The sequence below is a fragment of the Sphaerodactylus townsendi genome, linkage group LG01 (assembly GCF_021028975.2).
Source record: "Sphaerodactylus townsendi isolate TG3544 linkage group LG01, MPM_Stown_v2.3, whole genome shotgun sequence".
NCBI classification, from domain to species: Eukaryota; Metazoa; Chordata; class Lepidosauria; order Squamata; family Sphaerodactylidae; genus Sphaerodactylus; species Sphaerodactylus townsendi.
This window is the reverse complement of record NC_059425.1, coordinates 25,754,408-25,772,887: the sequence shown is the minus strand read 5'-3', so window position 1 is coordinate 25,772,887 and position 18,480 is coordinate 25,754,408. Positions and strand designations below refer to the sequence as shown.

The 18,480-nt window shown below is 47.3% G+C and overlaps 1 protein-coding gene across 12 annotated transcripts in view; it reads left to right on the top strand.

The window, feature by feature from the left end:
* Positions 1–18,480, top strand: part of SIPA1 (signal-induced proliferation-associated 1) — a 48,949-nt gene that overhangs the window by 1,052 nt on the left and 29,417 nt on the right. For 9 of the 12 annotated variants that reach the window (XR_007246047.1, XM_048514612.1, XM_048514572.1 and 6 more), the window contains exons 2-6: positions 618–758; positions 10,025–11,291; positions 12,625–12,749; positions 13,329–13,517; positions 17,387–17,561. Coding sequence is in view for 11 of the 12 variants with exons in the window: in XM_048514612.1 (XP_048370569.1) it covers positions 10,382–11,291; positions 12,625–12,749; positions 13,329–13,517; positions 17,387–17,561 (1,399 nt within the window). In the remaining variant the exon portion in view is untranslated. Of the gene's footprint in view, positions 1–617; positions 759–6,323; positions 6,451–10,024; positions 11,292–12,624; positions 12,750–13,328; positions 13,518–17,386; positions 17,562–18,480 lie in introns of those variants that run through there. The other 3 variants (XM_048514536.1, XM_048514546.1, XM_048514565.1) reach the window with 2 other exon arrangements.

Sequence of the window (18,480 nt, the reverse complement as noted above, 5' to 3'; positions counted from 1 at the left end):
AGCCAGAGATTGTTTCCTTAGGGGACGGAGGCTTTCCTTGAACGGGGGTGGGGGGGGGGGGGGGGGGGGCTGCTAATTTAGGTCAGCAGTCAATCCAGTTGAGCACTGTCCTTTCCAGCTTGCTGCTGTGTTGATGTTGGCAGGTTCACATAATGTCAATTCCCTCCTCCTTCATGCCCCTCAGTCTGCGATAGTTCCTTCTCCCTGTGTATGAGCCTTGAGAACTTCCACTTGGCGATGCCAGAGGACCAAGGACTATCAAGGGCATGCAGACAGAGTTGTATTCCAGAGTGGGCTCTGGAATTCATGGATCTCCTTTTCCTCCTGGAGGTTCACCAGAGTCTTAGCACAAGCAGAGTTGAGAGTCAGGATAACGTAATTCTGTTTCGGCCGGCTCGCAGTTGCCGCTCTAAACAGTCCTCTTGTTCACAACCAAAGCCTATCCACCTGGAAAGGTGCCCAGTGTCCTCCAACACCTCAGTGGATGTTGCTAGTTTTCATAGTGATGGATTTGCCATTTAGGTGATCTTTGGGTGGGTGGGGTTGGTAGTTAGAGGTTCTAATCTGAGAAAGACTTGAGGTCAGTCCAAGATTAATTAATTTGCTGAAATGTGCAGGTGGACGTGCAATACTGAACTTGTGATTCATTGCCCGGGAAAAAGAAGCTCGTGTTGGTGACTGTTGTGAATGAACGAATCTCTGAGGTTTCAAAGAGCTGGCCAAAATTCACCAAGGGGGCTCTGGAATGCACTTTAGAGGTAATCAGAGCGGAGATTCTGATCTCGGTTAAGTGACTCCAGTTATGGGAGTGAAGCTTTTTTGTTTGTTTTTGGGGAGGGGGCGGAGAGATTAAATTCGAGAGTAATTAGTCTTGCACAGAAGGATATGATTTTAAGGAAATGCTTCCTGATCGAGAAGGACGCTAATTGAGAATATATAGAGTGAATCCACCCACTGCTACAAAGTAGGCTATTTTGGGAAAACCAGGTTTCTGCTCTGTAAATTCAGGTGCGTGTGGTTGCTTCTTTCCAGTGACACTGAACACGTTCAAGAATGTTTTAGCGCTACTTGAAGTTCACACATGCTGCTGTGGGCCCTTAGGTTTTAAAGCAAGCTCCACAGCTGGGGCCTGGCTTGAATACTAATTCAGGGTCAGCAACTTTTTTTTTAATTAAAGGGACAAACTATGGAAAAGTTCAGAGCGAGAGATAAACAGAGGGTTAGTATAAGAAAGCCTGTTTGCATCACTGAAATGATACAATTTAGCATTGCTGATAATTGACCTTCCCATTAATAACCTACAATGTTTCTTGTAGCCCGACCCCTAATTGTTGTGAGCCCTTTATAGCTAAAAGCACACTCTGGGTCTCACCAAAAGAAATACATGTACACAAAAGCACCCTGCTCTAGAGGCTTTAGTGTCACACCATAAATCTGTGCATGGTTTGCATGTGGATTCCTGGCCATTTCCCTTTCCCGGAAAAGTCCTTTTTTGCCTACCATTCCCTTGATAAACTAGTTATTCTAACATCTCACCTATCCCTCCAGTGTTCCTTAAGTAAAGGTTTAATTTTCACTTTTTTAAAGAGCCAGATTTGGTTTTCTGGCTCTGGACTCACAAGATCGCTTGCTGTTCTCAGCCTTGACTCATTTAAGAGGTAACCGTGGATCACCTAGTCACTAAGACATTCATTGATGGTTTTGCTGTCCATAGATAAGTCTACCCAGGCAGCTTATGGTAATTAGTTCCATAGGGGAACAGAACATTTTTAAAATCCATATAAGAGCAGGTTTTGATTGGAGTTAAATCACTGTTCCTGTAGCCTCTGTCAAGGAATCAGGGGATGTAATTGTACCTCTCTATTCTGCATGGGTTAAACCTCACCTGGAATATTGTGTACAGTTCTGGGCACTGCAATTCAATCCCTGCCCTACGAGGAGAGACTTAGGGACCTGGGTTTGTTTAGTCTGGTGAAGAGAAGGTGAAGAGGTAACATAATAGCCATGTTTAGATATTTGAAGGGATGCCGTGTTGGTGAGGGAGCATGCTTGTTTTCTGCTGCTCCAGAGACTAGGACCAGGAGTAATGGTTCAAGGTGAAGGAAAATAGATTCCACCTAAACCTCAGGAAAAACATCCTGACAGTAAGGACTGTTCAACAGTGGAATGCACTACCTCGGAGTGTGGTGGAGTCTCTTTCTTTGAAGGTTTTTGAAGGTTTTTAAAGAGTGCTTTGATTATGTGTTCTTGCATTGCAGGGGGTTAGCCTTGATGGCCCTTGGGGTCTCTTCCAACTCTATGATTCTAAGGATAGACCAACTTAGTTTGAAATGGTGCAATGGGAAGGAGTCAGGAGGAGATCCTCCGCAAAATGGCCTTAATCCGGCACATGATTAGCTGCAAAGATAAGAGGAAGGAAAGGCAACTGAGTGGTATTCTGCACACCAGTGATGTTTATCAGATTTTTCCTGGTCTAATCCAGATGAATTACAAGCATGTAAAAAAGCTACCACTCTTGGCTAGCTCTACCGCTAACCTTGATTGGAACCCCCACTGTTGGGCACCTTCTGAAGTTAACACATCTGCATGACTTAAGGCTGGTTCACACATGCATGTCTGTCACTGGAAGAACGTGGCATCCACTGACAGTTTGCTTGTGTGAATAAGCCATCACAGATAAAGCATCCTGAGAACTGTGGCTTCCCTCAGTGAAGTCTGTCTAACTTCTGGTCAAGCGTTGAGCAATCAGGTCATGAGCAACAGATGCACAAATGTGCATGTGTGAAACCTGCCCTCTGGGCCAAACTGGATGTGTGTTGGAAACTGGGAGCCATTATTTCCATTTAACATCTACATATATGGTGGTGAGTGGGTGCAGCTGGGAGGGGAGAAACAGCGGATGATGGAAGGATACTCCAGGTAGGAAACGGGAGAAACCATAAAGAGCTAAGGAGGGCTCCCCTGCTCTTTTTTATTATTATTATTATTATTATTATTATTATTATTATTATTATTATTATTATTATTATTATTATTATTATTATTATTATTATTATTATTATTATTATTATTAAACTTGATAAACCCCCGAAGGGCTCTGGGCGGTGTACAACAAAACAACAACTAAAACAATAGTATACAATAATAATTAAAAAATAGCAGCAATCTAATCTAATAAAACAAAACTGATAAGACTAATGATGATGGCACCTGATCTCTAGGCCGGGAGGGGACAGACAATACCAGAAAGATGGTACATATAATTCTTCCTGCCTCATAATTTCCTCCTGCCCACGGGTATTTTTTAAGGGGGTGGGGTTGGATTGCGGAGCCCAGAGTAACGTTCTTGGGATTCAGAATGCCCAGCATAGTGTATTGTTCATGGACTACAATTCCCATCAGCCCCTCCCAGCATGGCCAATTGGCATGCTGGCAGGGGCTGATGGAAATTGTAATCCATGAACATCTGGAGTACCATAGGTTCGCCACCACAGGGTTAGAGTGTTTTATTAGCATCTGCGAGACCTGGATTTGAATCCCCACTCATCCATGAAAGCTCACTGGATGACCTTGGGCCAATCACTTTTTCTCTGCCTAGTGTACCTCACTAGGTTGTTGTATGTCGCAAGAGGAGAATGAAGTTGTAAGCTGCTTTGGGGTCCCCATTGGGGAGGAAATCAGGATGTCTGTCTGTCTGTCTGTCTATAAAACTAACTTCTTCTGAACTCCGGGCAGCTGCTCTGTTGGTTCCAAAGCTGCAAAGCAGGTAGCAGCCAATGTTTCTCCTAAGTGAACTTGGTATATAAAACTATGCAGCCGATCTCAGCATCACAGTGCTCCATCAGGCAGGGGGGTAAAGTGGCAGAACTGTTGGGCGTATCAGGATCCTGGCACGTGCCTGTGGAACTGGGCTATACAGAAGGCTTGGTGGGGGTGGGGTGGGGGGCTGATCTTAAGACAGGCTCAGAGTGGCTTATGAAATTAGGACAGTGTGGAGGAAGCCTAGATTCTTTTCCTGGGCTGCTACACGATTGCCAGGCTCCTCCCAGAGCGTTGCCAGCGATTTCTCAATGCTTCCCTGTCCACCCTGCAAAGCCACCGGGGGCTGACGCATCCCCAATGGCACTCGGTGGCCTTTCCCTCCCCTCCACCCTGGCAGGAGGAGAAAGCCCCCCATTCATTGCTGATGGAAATTCAGCTGCAAAAGAACCCTTTTGCACGTCCATCGATCTGCATGGGGGAAGAAGCTAGAGTGGGGGTGGGTAGGACACGTCTACCGTACAGACCCGGGCCACAGCTGGAAGACCCTGGCAGCTGCTTCCCTCCTCCCCAGATTTCATCATTTCTCTATGGACACTTCATGGGATGAAAGGGAAAAAAGCAGCCCATTTGGGGGGCACCCACCAACGTTAGATACGAGGAAGCAGGAGATGGGCATTTCTAGGGACGTGGCGGTGTGGTCTTAGTGAGGCCCAGCTGGAGTGGACATAAAGCTGAGCACAGTACAATGCAGCAGCGGGGAGGGGGGGCATTTTCGGCAAGGCCCAGCTCTTTCCTGAGGATGTTGTGTGAGAGTTGGGGGGGGGGGAGAAGAGGAAGAAACACAAATGTAGCTGAGTTTGGGGGGGAGGGCTGGTCTTGTTTGCGCCACACTTCCTGCGCTACAGGAAGCGTGTCACCACGGCAGCGCTGTCAGGCCAGGTCGGACTTCCACTCGTCAAAAGATACCGATCCTCTGGGCAGGGTGAGCAGGATCACTGTTGGGGAGGAGGAATCCTGAATCGGGAGGGAGGCGCTTTAGAGGGGTGGGCACAGTGCCCTGCAGAGGGAATTGCCAAGGCCTAAAAAGATTCTCCCATCTTGGAAGAGAATCCAGCTTGGGGAGGTCATCCGTGGATCCTTCTCTGCCCCCCATGTCCTTCAGGCACTCCCCCCTCCCCATCTATTTTCTGTCAGCAAGGTCTTTGTCTCTTCCTTCCTTTGCTCTCCAGTGCTCTATGCTCCCCACCCCACCAGCCACTGAATGAATTTTGTGCCGTGTCTAAAGGCTGTTTCCTTCCTCAAAGAACCAAGCCTTCCTTTCCCTTCCCTGCGTGCATAAGGCAGCCCTGAGAGACTGTGTCGACAGCTTCTCTTTCTTTTGCTTGTGGGGCGACCTTTAAGAACTCAACGCACAGCGGAGAGAAAGAAAATCTCTGGGTGGTTTACACACCTGGAGAAACTGTATTTGGGGATATTTCTGTGGGTCAATCAGCGTAGAGAGTCGTGGCATGCAGTTTGGCTTACTTTCCTGACTCACCTAGAGCTATTCTGGAAGAGGCACTCGCATTGCTGTGCTTGGGGCCTGGGGTTGGTGGAAACTCTTGCGGGTGGGTGACAGATTGTACGGGGGAGGGTGTCTTTTGTTTCCTCCCAACACCACAGGCCTTGTTTGCACAGCCTTGTGAATGCCTTTGCGGCTGGGACTGCATTGCTTGTTATGGTGGGAGAAGAAACAGGCCGGTCTTAAAAAGCGGATGTGTTCTTGAGCCGAAGGAGTCTTTGCATGCAGTTTGCAGGTGTGGGGGAGATGCAAAACATTGACGTCATTTGTGAGAACAGCTTGCCGAGCTACCGCTTTCTCCTTTGCACCCACAGCGAGGTGCAATACCAGACTTGCGTGCGCCTGTCTCCTTCAATGCGGTCAGATTTTCTTCATGCCGTTTCTGCAAGCATGAGAAATGTCCCCTTAGGAGGAACGATGGTTTGGCCGGGGCTTGGACATGACCAAGAAAAAAAAAGAGAGAAGTTTTACGCACTGCAAATGCGCAGAGGTCACTGAGGCATGACAAGTGTACTAGGGCCAGCAGCTGAGTCCACCTGCTCCCCCTTTTAGTAGCGTTTCCTCCTTTCTGCATCTGGGCATGGGGCACGTGTAGGTTGTGCATGAGAAAGAGGGAAAGGGGAGGTTGCCGGAGCAAGAACCTGGGTAGATGTGTCCAGGGTGTGTTGGAGAGCTGGCCCAGAGACACAGCAAGTCCCACTTTCTTGAAACAATCAGACTTGGTTGCCAACATTGTGGGAGATTATGGCAGGGTGTGTGTGGAATGTTATCTGCCACTCCTCCAGAGACCTTCCCCTGCCAGGAGAAATCCCTGCCTCTCTTTAAAAAGAGAAGCAAATCCTGTCTTCCTTTCTTAATCAGAGGCCCCCCCTATGCTGCTGGAAATTTCCTTCCAACTGTGTCAGCTGCTCACTTACTCCCCTCTCTTTAGGCAGGCCAAGTTTCCTCCTGTTCTTTTTACTTCCTTGCCAGGAAATCGTCTTTTTGATCTTTGATCGTTTGCAGCGGTTCGATCTTGCGCGGCACCGTATGTGCGACACAGGAGCAAAGGGAGCATTCAGCACACTCCGTGATCCTTTGATAGCACCATCACATGCTTCTGAACTTGCAGGCAGCATCAGAACAGGGTCAGTTTCTCTCCCCCCGCCCCTCCACCTCCACAGTGTGCACTGAATGGAAAGATGTTATGCGATGAAGAGGACAGTGTAAGCGATGCTGTGAAAGAGAACTCAGGCTCAGAGGTGAAAACATCATATGTCTAATTCTGAACCGGGCCACAGAGTGTGGATTATTAGGTCAGCAAATTTAAGCTAGGAACAGATGGGGGGGATTTCTCCACAGAACTGAAGAAAGTGCCAAGTTGGCAGAAAAATCTGAAGTCTTAAAAAAAGAAAAGAAAAGCCGGGGGATTAAAATGTTGCCAAATAATAGAAGCAACTTCTGTAGCAATGCCCACTGAGATCTCGGATGCCATTTTGGGGGTTGCTTGACAACCAAGACAATATTTCTGAGCCTTCCAACCCTTGCTTTCTGTGAACCAAAACCATGGAGCTAGGAGTAGGAGTGGACCTTGAGGCCAGAAACAGCTCTGGAAAACATTTCCATGCTCTTCCTTTGTCATGTCTCCTGATGTAGGACGACTCTCCTGGAATAGGCCCCATTCTGGCCCCCATTCCACAACATCTACGCTGCTCCTGTCACTGGCCACCATACAAGCGGGCCAGACTTTTCCTAGGGAGAAACTAGGGGGAGGGAAAGTAGAGGCAAGGGGATCAGGTAAAAGTCAAGATACGCAGAGGCCGGAAAAGGAGAGAGGCTGAGCAGGGCTACTAGGGCTGGGAAAAGGGAAATGGTTAGGGAAAGGGAGGGTTATAAAGGAAAATGAGATGCCCCCCTGTAAGTCCTTGCAAGTCCCTTGCTTGTTGGCAACAAGTTTCTAACCACCAGGTGCCAACTACCCTGAGGGAAAAATTCACATTTGTATATGCCTATGTAACCTCATCTTATGGGTTCTGTGGGGCAGAACTTGGAAGGAGTTTGCAACAACTTTCTTTAACATATGACACTTATCAAACATTAACATTTAACTTAACACTCCAAGGTCCTCTTCAAGTTTCATTCCAAGACCTTCCAATTACAGTCTGATAATGCCAAGTCCGTTCTTCCTGCTGGTGGTTGGCTCATGGAGCTCCAGAGGCTTGGTGAACTGGATTCAAGATGATGACGGTCCCCAAAAGAACTCCCACCAATTGCATACACAATAATCCTTAAACAAGGTGTTAAGGGCTTATAAAAAATCAATCCAGGTCCCAGCCTGGTAGCCTTGTTTCCTCCAACCTCATGAGTTCTGCAGCCTTCTGCTTCTTTTCAGACTCCACCCCTTTGTGGGTCATCCCATTCTTACATAGGGGTTACACCTACATCAGATTTTTTTTTAAGCCTGGAAAATAATGCACGGGAATATCTTCAGCAGAATCTAAGAGCTGGTTGTTAGTCCTGATTCCCAAGTGAAAAGGCCTGGTCTCGTTGGGTTGTCTCTCTTTGATGGGAAGCCACCATCACTGCAGTGCATTATGGGTCGGGCGGGCGGGCGTTGGTTTAACCTCTTTCCAGCTTTAGTCAACTGGTTCCTAATTAATCGCTCGTCAAATTACACGCCCCTTCCAGAGCCAGCGTTATTCCATTACTAGGCCTGACCCGTGCCCGCCTGGACCATCTGAACTGTGTGGGCTTGGCTGACCTCCAATACCTTGGATGATGACTGGAAGTGACAGATGTGTCAGGAGGATGGGGTCATGTTCTGTCAAATAACTAGGCTAATGAGCTCACAACCTCGCCAGAGATTTTAACCTAAATGGGTGGCGTGTGCTCAGGGGCTCCTTTCGACTCGAGGGCTGGCCCGCAGATGTGGCGGAAAGGAAGGTGGCAGCTACGCATGCTGGGTGCAGAGTTGTTGTTTCAGCCTAGGATCCGTACCGCCTGGAAAGTTTTATCCTGAACCGAGCTCCTTTCGCTGTTTTTTGAGAAGCCGTCTTATTGGTGGGAATTGGAGGGGGAGCTTGGCTGGGAAGCCCCTCCCTTCCTTGTGAATCCCAGGTGGAGGTGTCCTCAGTGCCGAGGCAAATGCGCACTGAACGCACACAGAGGGACTACCTTTGGTTCTTACACTGTGGACTAAGCATTGAAAGTAGATTCCATGGCTCCAAAAATTTAGAATAACTTGTAGTTGGAACCCATGCTCTTGTGGCCAGGGGGCGGCAGGGGGGCTTTTAAACTAGTCTCTTTAATATCCATTTCAGCTGCGGCAATTATCAGGTGCTGTTATTTAACACCATGCTATGAAAAGCTAGAGTTGCTAGTTTTGGCATATTAAACCTTTCTCTAAAAGCCAATCCTTACCCAATCAGGAACCTTAACATGTTTGTTTTTCCACACACATCCAAACTCTGAGATCTCCCAGCACCCTTTGCAAATCACCCCAAACAGAATCTGGAAATCAAATTTCATGTTGGTTCTCTGTTTTGCTTCTCCGCACGCCCCCAAGTTAAAGAAATACTTATTTGGGCCCCACGTCTTCGCCGAATGAAGGACAACACTCTGTTTTGAAACATTTTGTAACCCAGTGGTGGTAGTGGGGGGTCTCCCCCAACAGCCTTAGTGCATTTTGGCAGAACATAATGTACATTTCGAGTAATGTGAACAGAAAAGCCTCTTTTCGTCTCTCTGAGGTAACAGGCCATACTCACACGGAGGCAAAAAACGGCCTTCTGCTGAGTCAGACCCTTTGACTGTCAAGGTTATTACTGTCTACTCTGACTAGTGGTGGCTTTCCAGTGTCTCAGACATAAATTTTCCCATCATCTGATAACTGATCCTTACATGCCAGAGACTGAACCAAGAATCTTCTGCATGCCCCACAGAGGTTCTGCCACTGAGCCACAGCCAGAGGTGGGATCCAGCAGGTTCTCACCAGTTCCCGAGAGTGGGTTACTAGTTATTTGTGTGTGCCGAGAGGGGGTTACTAATCTGCTTTTCCGTTAGAAATTCCATTAGGTCCAAAAATCATAAAGTCCTGTTGTTTCCTATGTGGCTGGTTAGCGAAGGTAGAAAGTGGGATAATTCTCCCTGTTGGGCTGTTTTAAAAACATGTTTTAGAAATATGGTAAAGTTCCTTGTTTAAGGAAAGTATCCTTTTTTGATTTCCTAGAAACAAAATTAAGTATTTGAAAGTATTAAGTATTTGACAGGCAGTCAATTAGAGGAGAAGTAGTTGTTTCTGTTGGCAGTAGACGATAGGACTTGCTATAATGAGTTTAAATTATGGACAGAAAGATACCAGCTGGAAATTAGGAACTTTTTTTTTACAGTAAGAGTTTTTTTACAGTAACAGAGAAATTATTAATGCCCTGCCCCCGGAATGCTCACCCCTGCCCCCATCGTGCCCCGCCCAGCCCCATTGGCGCCACGCCGCTGTTTGAATCCCACCACCATGGGAACCTGTTACTAAAATTTTTGGATCCCACCACTGGCCACAGCCCTTCCCCAAAAGCTTGGACCACACCTGGAATTGGTGGTCAGTGCTTCCAAAGCACGTTTGTGTGGATTTCTACAAGTCTGATTCTCTTTCTTTGGATTACCCCGCCATTTTGTCCCTATTCCTTTTGACTCTTCCCTCCACACCTCTTTCTCTTTCTTTTGCAGGAAGCTGTGCTTCAAATGGCTGGATTTATTCATCCCTTCCTGGTTGGGATGACCCCAAACCTGGCTGCTACGTACTGACGCATGTCTTTTCAGGGAGTGGGCTTGTCATGGTGCCAAAGACCACCTACCACAACTATACTTAGACAGATTTGGAATCCTTTCTCCATGGGTGGGACATCTCACCACTTTCTCCGGCACCACAGTTGCTGCCTGCTTAATTAAGGGAAAGCACAGAAATCTGTGGGAATTGTTGTCCCCAGAAGGAAGCAACCAGAGACCCGTGTGGGATTCTGGACGGCACGTGCCCTTTGGGTTGCTGGGGCAGTGTCAGGGAAAAGGGGTCCATGCCCGGAGGCGATGCAGTCAGACGACCTTTTTGTCCGCAAGATCCGACGCCACTCAAACCGCCCGCATCTCACTTCCCTCTCTTTTGACGCTTTCCGGGCCCCCAAGACTTCGGTGGGTGAGGGCCCCCGTGCAGGGTACTGTGGCCCTCCCCTGAGGTCCCCACGCCGCAGCTATCTGATGCATCGAAGCAATAGTGACGTGACTTTGAGTGAGGGGGAGCAGGTGGCCAACCCATCCTCCGGCCCTCCCTTGCCATCGGACCCGACTGGGATTCCTCATAACAGCAGTGGCCCAAACTCATTCACAAAGACTGCAGTGCCCCCTCGGGCCCGGGCACACAGCCACGAAGAGCCACGGGCTGGCAGTCCCACTGCACGGCGCTTCCGTGACCCCCTGCTCCTTTTAGGACTGGCAACCAACGAAGTGTGGGAGACAGAGGGGGATGGACTCCCTTCTGGTTCTGAGGATGGGGGCAGCTTGCATCCTGTGCCCTCTGAGGTGCCCACACCAGTGTGGGGGCGCCACTTGGCCCATTACGACGTGCAGAGCATCTTATTTGAGCCTGGCGAGGTGGCCAGAGAAGTTGAGAAGCAGGGTAACGTCACCACAGGAGCGTCGGCTGCCTCACAGCCTCGCCTGGCAGGCGCTGTGCCCCCCCTGGATGGTGAGGTGGGTGAGGACAAGGATGGACCGCTGGTGCTTAGCTGCCCCTACTTCCGCGTGGAAGCTGGCGGTGAGACTGAGTGGGGAATCGGCCAGCACCGGGGATCCCTGGCTGGCTTCCATTGCCCCAATATGGCTGTTTCTGGGCTGGAGGAACCCCGCGAAAGCTATGGACAGAGAACCAGCCGGGCAGGCCACGCTATCGAATACGCAGATCTAGGAGCCTGCTACTATCGGAAGCATTTCTTCGGCAAGGGTGAGTGACTGCTGGCAGGAAGATGGCATAGTGTGGTCTAGAGGAAAAGGGTATGTTAAACTGTGCAGAGAGATCCATCTTGAGGTATCCAGGAAAAAGTGGAAGAGAGAACCACCGATGGGCAGTGGTCACTGATTCTAAACCTACACAAGATTTTACCATTTCTGTTGTGCAGCACAGAGATCCCCAGTGAAGTGCTAATTCCAGTTGAAGGGCCTATTACTTTGTATAATAGGAATGCCATTCGAAGAAGCCATTGGGTGCTAAATGTCTTCAGATCCCGTTACTCCAGCAGCTGGGCTTTAGAGTTGATTAAACAACCCTGGATGTGCATTGAAGTGCACTGGGTAATTGTTTCTTTAAATGCAGCAGGTACTGCAGTTCTGTTCCACTCTGCAGTTCAAGAAGGAAATTCCAACTTTGGTGGAAGCCACTAAATGAAAGAGAGTTTTAGGATTGGGGGAGGGTCTCTTCAGAGCTAGAGATTGACAACTAGATTCTGCATGCATAGAGCTAAATATCTTCCATGATGTTTGTAAAGGGGTAGCTGTATTAGTCTGTCATGGCAAAATAAATCAAATGCCTTACAGGCTTACAACTTTTATTTCCTTATGAGTTTGAACACATGAAGCTCCCACGTACTTAATGAGACCCTCGGTCCATCGAAATCAGGGTGGTTTATTCAGATGGCAGTGACTCACAGGTGGAGGTCCTTTTAACTGGAGATGCTGGGAATGGAACTTGGGACCTTCCGCAAACCCAGCAAAGGCTGTAAGTCACAGCTCACTTCTTCTGAGATGTGATGGGGAACCTCTCTGCCACAACTCCTCCCCTCATCCAGCAATCTTCCCCATAAGAAGAATTCTAAGCTGGGTGGAAGGGCAGCTAGGTCATGTTTTAAATAAAAATAAAGAAGCGAGCTGTGATGCACAAACACTCATAAGTGTTTTTAGTCTTTAAAGTGCTGTTGGGCGTTTGTTATGTTTTTGGGGGGCAAATTGCCCACTCTGAACCAGTGGCTGGTGCTTCGGTCCTCCCTCCACTTGGCATGTTCAGAATCTCTGAGGGGAACAACCAGTTTCTCTTCTCCATTTCCTTCTTGCCGCAGCCAAGGTAGCAAACCTTGATGGTGGTGAGGCCTAGTCATTATCATTGTATCCTTTCTCATCCCCACCCCCAGGCAACAGCTGGCTTTTGCAGCAAAGACCATAAACCAGACGCAGCCTGCGAGTGCCAGCTGATGTCTGTGGATAAAAGGTTCTGCTTTTTGTGGGAGCGACTGGCTTGATGGCAGCTAGGCCCGGCTTCAGGCCCTTCTCATTTCTCCTTACAGAGCACCAGAATTTCTTTGGGATAGATGACCAGCTGGGAGCTGTGGCGGTATCCTTGCGGCGTGAGGAGAAAGAGGGCTGCACGGGCCCTCAATACAATTACCGCCTTATCATCCGCACAAGCCAGGTGGGCTCTGCTGGCTTGCCGCTGTGGTAATGTTCGTTGGGCATCCCTGCCCTAAGAGGCACGCAGTGACCTCATTCTGTGGGGACTCCCGCTGTGCAGGCAAAGGGCGGGGGAGGGAAGCTGGGATTGATGCAGAGAAGTGGGGATGTAGAGTGCTTGCTGAAGGGGAGGCGGGGGGGGGGGATGAAATTAAGGGCAGGGGGATTTGCATGAGTCCAGAGATCAGCTGTGCTGTGGGAAGACGGACTGAAAATGGAGAAAGGGGAAACTGAGTGTAGAGGGGAAGCTGTCAGAAAAGGAAGTTTACATTTCTGATGGGTTCAACTGTGACTGTGGCCTGTAAGTGCGTACAACCTGTGTTGCTGTTTGACCTCAAGGAGTTTGACCTCACACTTGTTCCCTCCATGAGGCACGGCGACTTTCCCAACGCCACGTGACGCATCTGTGGTGGAGATGGGGCCTAAATCAGGAATCTCAGTATCCGCTGTACCCATGGCACCATGCCAACTTTTTCAGCCTCCTAGGATTGTTCTTTGACATCTGTCTCATCCCCCCCCCCCCCCCCGCCTATCCTACCAGCTCCGGACCTTGCGAGGATCTATTCTCGAGGAAGTGCTGCCCCTTTCTATCCGCCACAGCTCCCCGCGAGGAGTTGCCCCCAAGAAGCTGCTGGAGCACTTGATCCCGGAACTGAACTTGCAGTGTCTCCGCTTGGCCTCCAGTTCCCCCAAAGTGCCAGAGACCTTAATCAAGTTGGATGAACAAGGGGTAAGTTTGCAAATAGGAAGATACAGCTGAGCATGGATGTGAGATGAGGTGGAGACTCCCTTTTTCCAGAACAGGATCAGAGTGGAAAGAACACTGAGGGCCAGTAAAGGTGGAGTCCTTTCCCTTCTAGGGCCAACTGACCTGGCTTTGCATTTGTGCATGTGGAAATATGAAACTGCCTTATTCTGAATCAGGCCACATCATAGAATCATAGAGTTGGAAGAGACCACAAGGGCAATCAAGTCCAACCCCGTGCCATGCAGGAGCACACAGTCAAAGCACTCCCAACCAGAGGTGGGATCCAGCAGGTTCTCACCAGTTCCTGAGAGTGGGTTACTAATTATTTGTGTGTGCCGAGAGGGGGTTACTAATTGGGTCCGCTTTTCCATCTCTATGCCCTCGTCTCCCTGAGAGGCATACTGCCTTTGAACATGAAGGTTCCATATAGCAATTGCGACTAATAATGTAACTCCCTGACTGGGTTAATCCCTTTCAGGTACTGCAATTCATTGATTCTCAGCCTTTTTTACCTTTTATCTCACCAGTTTCTATCAAAGAACCTGTGTTTCACCATTTCTCTGCTCAGATTTGTGAGTTGGGGCATTTTCTATAATGTGATGATGATTTAGAAATGACCGGGTGCAAAAAATATTTTTGGGGTTGTGGTGGGGTGGCTGCCCATGGGGGGGCATCCAACTCAGGTTTTGCCCAGGGCTCAGGTTTGTCTAGGTACGCCTCTGCCCCCTTTGCTGAGGGGGGGGGGGGGGCTAGCAAGGGAACCTGTTACTAAAATTTTTGGATCCCACCACTGCTCCCAACCTATGTTCATCCATCCTCTGTTTAAAAACCTCCAAAGAAGGAAACTTCACCACTCTCCAAGGCAGTTAATTCCATTGTTGAACAGCTCTGACAGTCAGAAAGTTCTTCCTAATGTTTAAATGGAATCTCTTCCTGCACCTTGAATCCATTACTCTGAGTCCTAGTCTCTGAGGCAATGGAGCCAATATTATCAGAGCCATTATTATCTACTGACAGGCAGCAGTTTTTCCAGGGTCTCACTTAAATATCTTTCATGTCATCTGCTACATAATTCCTTTAACTGGAATCACCAAAGGTTGAATCTTGGATCTTCTGCATGCAAACCAGATACTCTGCCACTCAGCCATGACCCTTTCCCAAAGACTCATTTATAATTGGCAGACCTAAAACAGGAAACCCCACTCAAGCTGTATCATTTGCAATAATAGCATCCTCTTTTCTTGCTGAATTTGCAAGTTGAATGAGAAGTTATGCATTTTTCAACTGTCCATGAATTCTGTTACTTAGATCTATCTTCGTCTTGGACAGTTAGTTAAACCAGTTATAGAAAAAAAGCTAGATTAATTGCTTTTTAAAGGTAGAGGCTGACCTCCTCAACTTGCTGTTTCAGATTATCTCATATATCATCTGCTGACTGGCTTACTTGCTCTGATTTTGCTTATCTCATATTTTAGTTATAACCAATCAGATATCTAGGTATAGCCACATGATTGTAATTGCTCAAATCTAGAGAAGACTGATATTGTTCTATAAATAAGCAAACTTGTGATGAGCAAATCAGATTTTTCTGACTGGAATTCTGAGATGAAGAATAGGTAAGATCGCTGGGTGAGATTTTTTTTGGTTTTTTAAAAAAATAATCTTTAAAAGCAGTGAGACAAAAGGCTAAAATCTGATTTAGTTTTTAAAAAATCTGTTACTTGCTATAATATGGTTAAGCAATGCTAGGAGCTTTAACAATTTTAGCATTTATCTCCACAGTAATTTACAGTTCACTTTTTCATGCCTCTATTTTCTCTGTCGTACTCAATTTTTTTAAAAAAAAATTCAATAAAAGATAAACGTTTATGCAGGGAGTCTGTCTGGTTTGCTGATTATCTACTCCCCAGGGCTGGCTTTAGGAGCAGTGGGGCCCAATTGGGAACATTTTTGGTGGGGCCCCATGTTCATAGCCAAGGTCTGTAGAATCATGGAGATATAAATAAAGTCTATCATAGGCTTTATATCTCTATGGTAGAATGAAAAGCAATCAAAATGTGCGCTTGAAAGTGCATGTGAGTTAATGGACCAAACAAATCTAAGCTACATTTTAATATAAAATTCCTTATATGTAAACCTACAAGTGAACAAACAAAATGTTTAGATCACATTTGAAAAGTATGATACCATGGCCGAATTCCCACTAAAATTTTAATCTAGATACAACCAAGTTTCAAAAGAATCGGCACCTTTTCATCCAGGTTCCAACATCCTCACTGCAGCATGTTTCTAGTGAAGACACCTAGGCCTGCCCCTTGTTAAGCTAGGAGCACCAACATTTCTGAGTATCTTTAGGAAACCCTCCTGATGATACCACCCAGGTTTGGTGAAGTTTGGTTCATGGGGGCCAAAGTTATGGACCCTCAAATGTGTAGCCCCCCTCTCCTATTAGCTCCAATTGGAAACAATGGGGGATGGGGCACCCCCTTTGGGAGTCCATAGCTTTGGACCCCCTGAACCAAACTTCACAAAACCTGGGTGGTATCCGTAGGAGACTCTCCTTATGATGCCACCCAGGTTTGATGAAGTTTGGCTCATGGGGGCCAAAGTTATGGACCCTCAAATGTGTAGCCCCCCTCTCCTATTAGCTCCCATTGGAAAAAACGGGGGATGGGGGCACCCCCTTTGGGAGTCCATAGCTTTGGACCCCCTAGACCAAACTTCACAAAACCTGGGTGGTATCCGTAGGAGTGTTTTTTCAAAAAGGTGCATAAACAAGCAGATCCAGGAAAATCCCATGATGGGTGTGTGTGTGTGTGTGTGTGTGTGTGTGTGTGTGTGTGTGTGTGTGTGTGTGTGTGTCCATCTCACGTATGTTGCACAGTGTTGTTGTGTGTGCATGAGAAGACTAGAGTAGATTACCCTAAAACAGGGTCCCCTTAGGCACGGGGCCCAATTGAGAGCAATTGGTCCAATTGGCTTAAAGCCAGCCCTGTTACTCCCTACTGTTATATTATCAGAATTAAAGGTTGTAAATCTCCTTTAATATGATAACTGCTGCAGAATTCAGCTGCTAATCAGTTCTGTGCAGGCAAAACTTAGAAAAGCATTTGGTACAGATCTTCTCATAGGATATGGGAGGGAATCTTTCACTAAAAAAACAAAACAGTAGCTAATCTTCGGTGCTGTGCTTATTCTCTTTGCACACAACAAAGTCAGAGGGGGAGAATGATGTATCTTGAAAATTTGTCTTTCTTTTCGAGTATGTGTGGGTTTCGGGGGAGCAAATTTCTACTTCTTAAGGTTTCAAAGAACTGCTTGAAAATGCTTTGGGGCAATGCCTGGGAATCCTGAAAAGCCAGAAAGGGATGAGTAGAGAAAGGAGAAGAAATTTTCCCAGAAGATAGGTTTCAGTGCAACGCACAGCCTTTTTACCATTCTCCACATACTATGTAAAATAAGCACGAATGAATGTTAGCCTAATTTTTGCACTTCATAGAAGTTTTTGTTTCCTTGAACCCCTGTGGCTTCTAATTTCCCTGCATAATTGTAGGATGCCCTGATCTGGGTGGCCCAGGCTAGCCTGATCTTGTCAGATTTCAGAAGCTAAGCAGGGTCAGCCCTGGTGAGTACTTGGATGGGAGACCACCAAGGAATGTCTGTGTTGCTATCCAGAGACAGGCAATGGCAAATCACCACAGGTAGTCTCTTGCCTTGATGACCCTACTGGGTTGACATAAGTCAGCCATGACTTGAAGGCACTTCACACACAGTTGTAGAATGAAACTCAATGGTCACTGAATGGCTCTCATTTCCTGTGGCTGTGCTGTCTTTCCTTCTTCTCCCCATAGCTCAGTTTCCACCGGAAAGTGGGGGTCCTGTACTGCCTGGCAGACCAGGGCTCAGAAGAGGAGATGTACAACAACGAGGAGGCGGGGCCAGCTTTCCAGGAGTTTCTGCAGCTGCTTGGAGACCGTGTGCGCTTGCGCGGCTTTGACAAATATCGCGCTCAGCTAGACACCAAGAGTGAGTCTAGAGCATGTCCAATATATTTGGTGGAGAATTTTTAAAAAGAGCCTTCTATAAGAGACTAGGATGAGTTAACAGTGTTAAATTGTTGTTCAGGAAAGTACAAACCTCCATGATGGGCCTCTGAATTCCAGTCCACGGGCCTTTCCACACATGTAGAATAATGCACTTTCAATCCATTTTTACAATTGTTTGAAAGTGGATTTTACTATTCCACACAGTAAAATCCAGCTGCAAAGTGGATTGAAAGTGTATTATTCTGCAGTGCAGAAGGGACCCATGTGGTAACGTTGGCCTCTGCTTCCCTGCGCTGATCTTTTAGCAGCATCTGGTTGCCCAATCTGAGGAATGGGATACTGGATCGGTTGAATCTGTGGTCTGATCCATCAAAGCTCTACTTACTTTCTACCAATGGGGATTTTGGTGGAAGTGGAGGCAGAGATCCACTGGAGTGAGCAGGCAGGTTTCCAGCTCTCTGTCCTTTTGCAATTAGATTGTAGACTGACATATTAGTAGCATAAGGAATGATCAGAAAGCCAACCACCCACTCCCTGGTATTGACAGAACAGACAAGAGCAGAAATATTGGCTCCTTCCACACACGCAAAATAATGCGTTTTCAAACCACTTTCACAACTGTTTGCAAGTGAATTTTGCTATTCCTCCCAGCTTCAAAGAGCACTGAAAGCAGTTTGAAAGTGCATTATTTTGCATGTGCGGAATGAGCCAATTGAGAATAGTCTCTAAAGCAAGGGTCCCCAACGTGGCACCCATGGGCATTATTCCCACTAACACCTCTCCTGGCATCTGTTGAATGTTTTTAGAAAATAGGCTGGGCTGTGTGGGGCTTTTGCCTAGCAGAGCTTATTATTGGCAGTTGAACGATTGGCAGGTTTGTAAAGAGTAGCATCAACATC